This window comes from Mandrillus leucophaeus, unplaced genomic scaffold, assembly GCF_000951045.1.
Source record: "Mandrillus leucophaeus isolate KB7577 unplaced genomic scaffold, Mleu.le_1.0 Scaffold112, whole genome shotgun sequence".
In the NCBI taxonomy this organism is placed as follows: Eukaryota; Metazoa; Chordata; class Mammalia; order Primates; family Cercopithecidae; genus Mandrillus; species Mandrillus leucophaeus.
This window is the reverse complement of record NW_012099432.1, coordinates 963,005-964,829: the sequence shown is the minus strand read 5'-3', so window position 1 is coordinate 964,829 and position 1,825 is coordinate 963,005. Positions and strand designations below refer to the sequence as shown.

General features: G+C 51.7%; 1 protein-coding gene across 1 annotated transcript in view; it reads left to right on the top strand.

Moving 5' to 3' along the window:
* KEAP1 (kelch-like ECH-associated protein 1) overlaps positions 1–1,409 on the top strand; it is a 10,793-nt gene extending 9,384 nt beyond the window's left edge. Inside the window, exon 5 of the mRNA XM_011994476.1 lies at positions 705–1,409. Coding sequence (XP_011849866.1) covers positions 705–871 — 167 coding nt within the window. The 3' untranslated portion in view covers positions 872–1,409. The remainder of the gene's footprint in view (positions 1–704) is intronic.
* Positions 1,410–1,825: the final 416 nt, after the last annotated feature.

Below are 1,825 nucleotides of genomic sequence, written 5' to 3'. Positions count from 1 at the left end.
CGGCTAATTTTTATTTTTTTTTGTATTTTTAGTAGAGATGGGGTTTCACCATGTTAGCCAGGATGGTCTCAATCTCCTGACCTTGTGATCCGCCCACCTCGGCCTCCCAAAGTGCTGGGATTACAGGCGTGAGCCACAGCACCCGGCTGTTTTTATTTATTTTTATTTTATTTTTTTGAGACAGAGTTTTGCTCGTGTTGCCCAGGCTGGAATGCAATGGCGTGATCTCGGCTCACTGCAACCTCTGCCTTCCAGGTTCCAGTGATTCTCCTGTCTCAGCCTCCCTAGTAGCTGGAACTACAGGCACGCACCACCACGCCTGGCTAAATTTTTATGTTTTTTTTTGGTAGAGATGGGGTTTCACCATGTTGCCCAGGCTGGTCTCAAATTCCTGGACTCAAGTGATCCACCCACGTCAGTCTCCCAAAGTGCTAGGTTTACAGGCGTGAGCTACCGCGCCTGGCCTTTTTTTTTTTTTTTTTCTTCAGTAAGAGACTAGAGTTTTGCTATGTTGCCCAGGCTGTCCTCGAACTCCTGGCCTCAAGCGATCCTCCCGCCTCAGCCCTGCAAAGTGCTAGGATTATAGGCGTGAGCCACCGCGCCCGGCCTGCTTTTGCATCTCACAGCTGCTTCTCCCTCTTTCTGTCCCCTGCTCTTGGATGTGGTGTGACAGGTGGTGACCGTCCCTTCTGTTCTTCCTGCAGGAGGCTATGATGGTCACACGTTCCTGGACAGTGTGGAGTGTTACGACCCAGATACAGACACCTGGAGCGAGGTGACCCGAATGACATCGGGCCGAAGCGGAGTGGGCGTGGCTGTCACCATGGAGCCCTGCCGGAAGCAGATCGACCAGCAGAACTGTACCTGTTGAGGCACTTTTGTTTCTTGGGCGAAAATACAGTCCAATGGGGAGTATCATTGTTTTTGTACAAAAACCAGGACTAAAAGAAAAAAGACAGCACTGCAAATAACCCATCTTCCGGGAAGGGAGGCCGCGATGCCTCAGTGTTAAAATGACATCTCAAAAAGAAGTCCAAAGCGGGAATCATGTGCCTCTCAGCGGAGCCCCAGGAGTGTCCAAGACAGCCTGGCTGGGAAAGGGGCTGTGGAAAGAGCAGGCTTCCAGGAGAGAGGCCCCCAAACCCTCTGGCCCGGTAGTAGGCCTGGGTCCCACCCACCCAGCCAGCCACGCCGGCAGCCCTCACCTTGTGATTTGTTCTTGGATACCTGGGAGGGGGCCAATGGGGGCCTCAGGCGGAGGCCCCCTCTGGAAATGTGGTTCCCAGGGATGGGCCTGTACATAGAAGCCACCGGATGGCACTTCCCCACCGGATGGACAGTTATTTTGTTGATAAGTAACCCTGTAATTTTCCAAGGAAAATAAAGAACAGACTAACTAGTGTCTTTCACCCTGGCTCTGGGCTGGAGGTCTGAAACCCGGGGCCAGAAAGGGCGCTTCTCCTGAAACACACTCCTCTTTGACTTAGGACTGGTATTTGAAACCGTTTTGTAATCTTTGCCCATCGCATTTTGATATGTAGGGCATCTTTCTCCCCATAGGCAAGCCACACAGCTGTCCTTCAGTTTCAGCTGCCTTGGAAGACAAGGAGCTAATTCCTAGTCACATCTCCCAGGGCTCCCCAAGCTCATTTTTTTTTTCTTTTATTTTGAGACAGAGTTTTGCTCTTGTTGCGCAGGCTGGAGTGCAATAGCGTGATCTCAGCTTACAGCAACCTCTGCCTCCTGGGTTCAAGTGATTCTCCTGCCTCAATCTCCCGAGTAGCTGGGATTACAGGCGTGTGCCACCACACCTGGCTAATTTTGT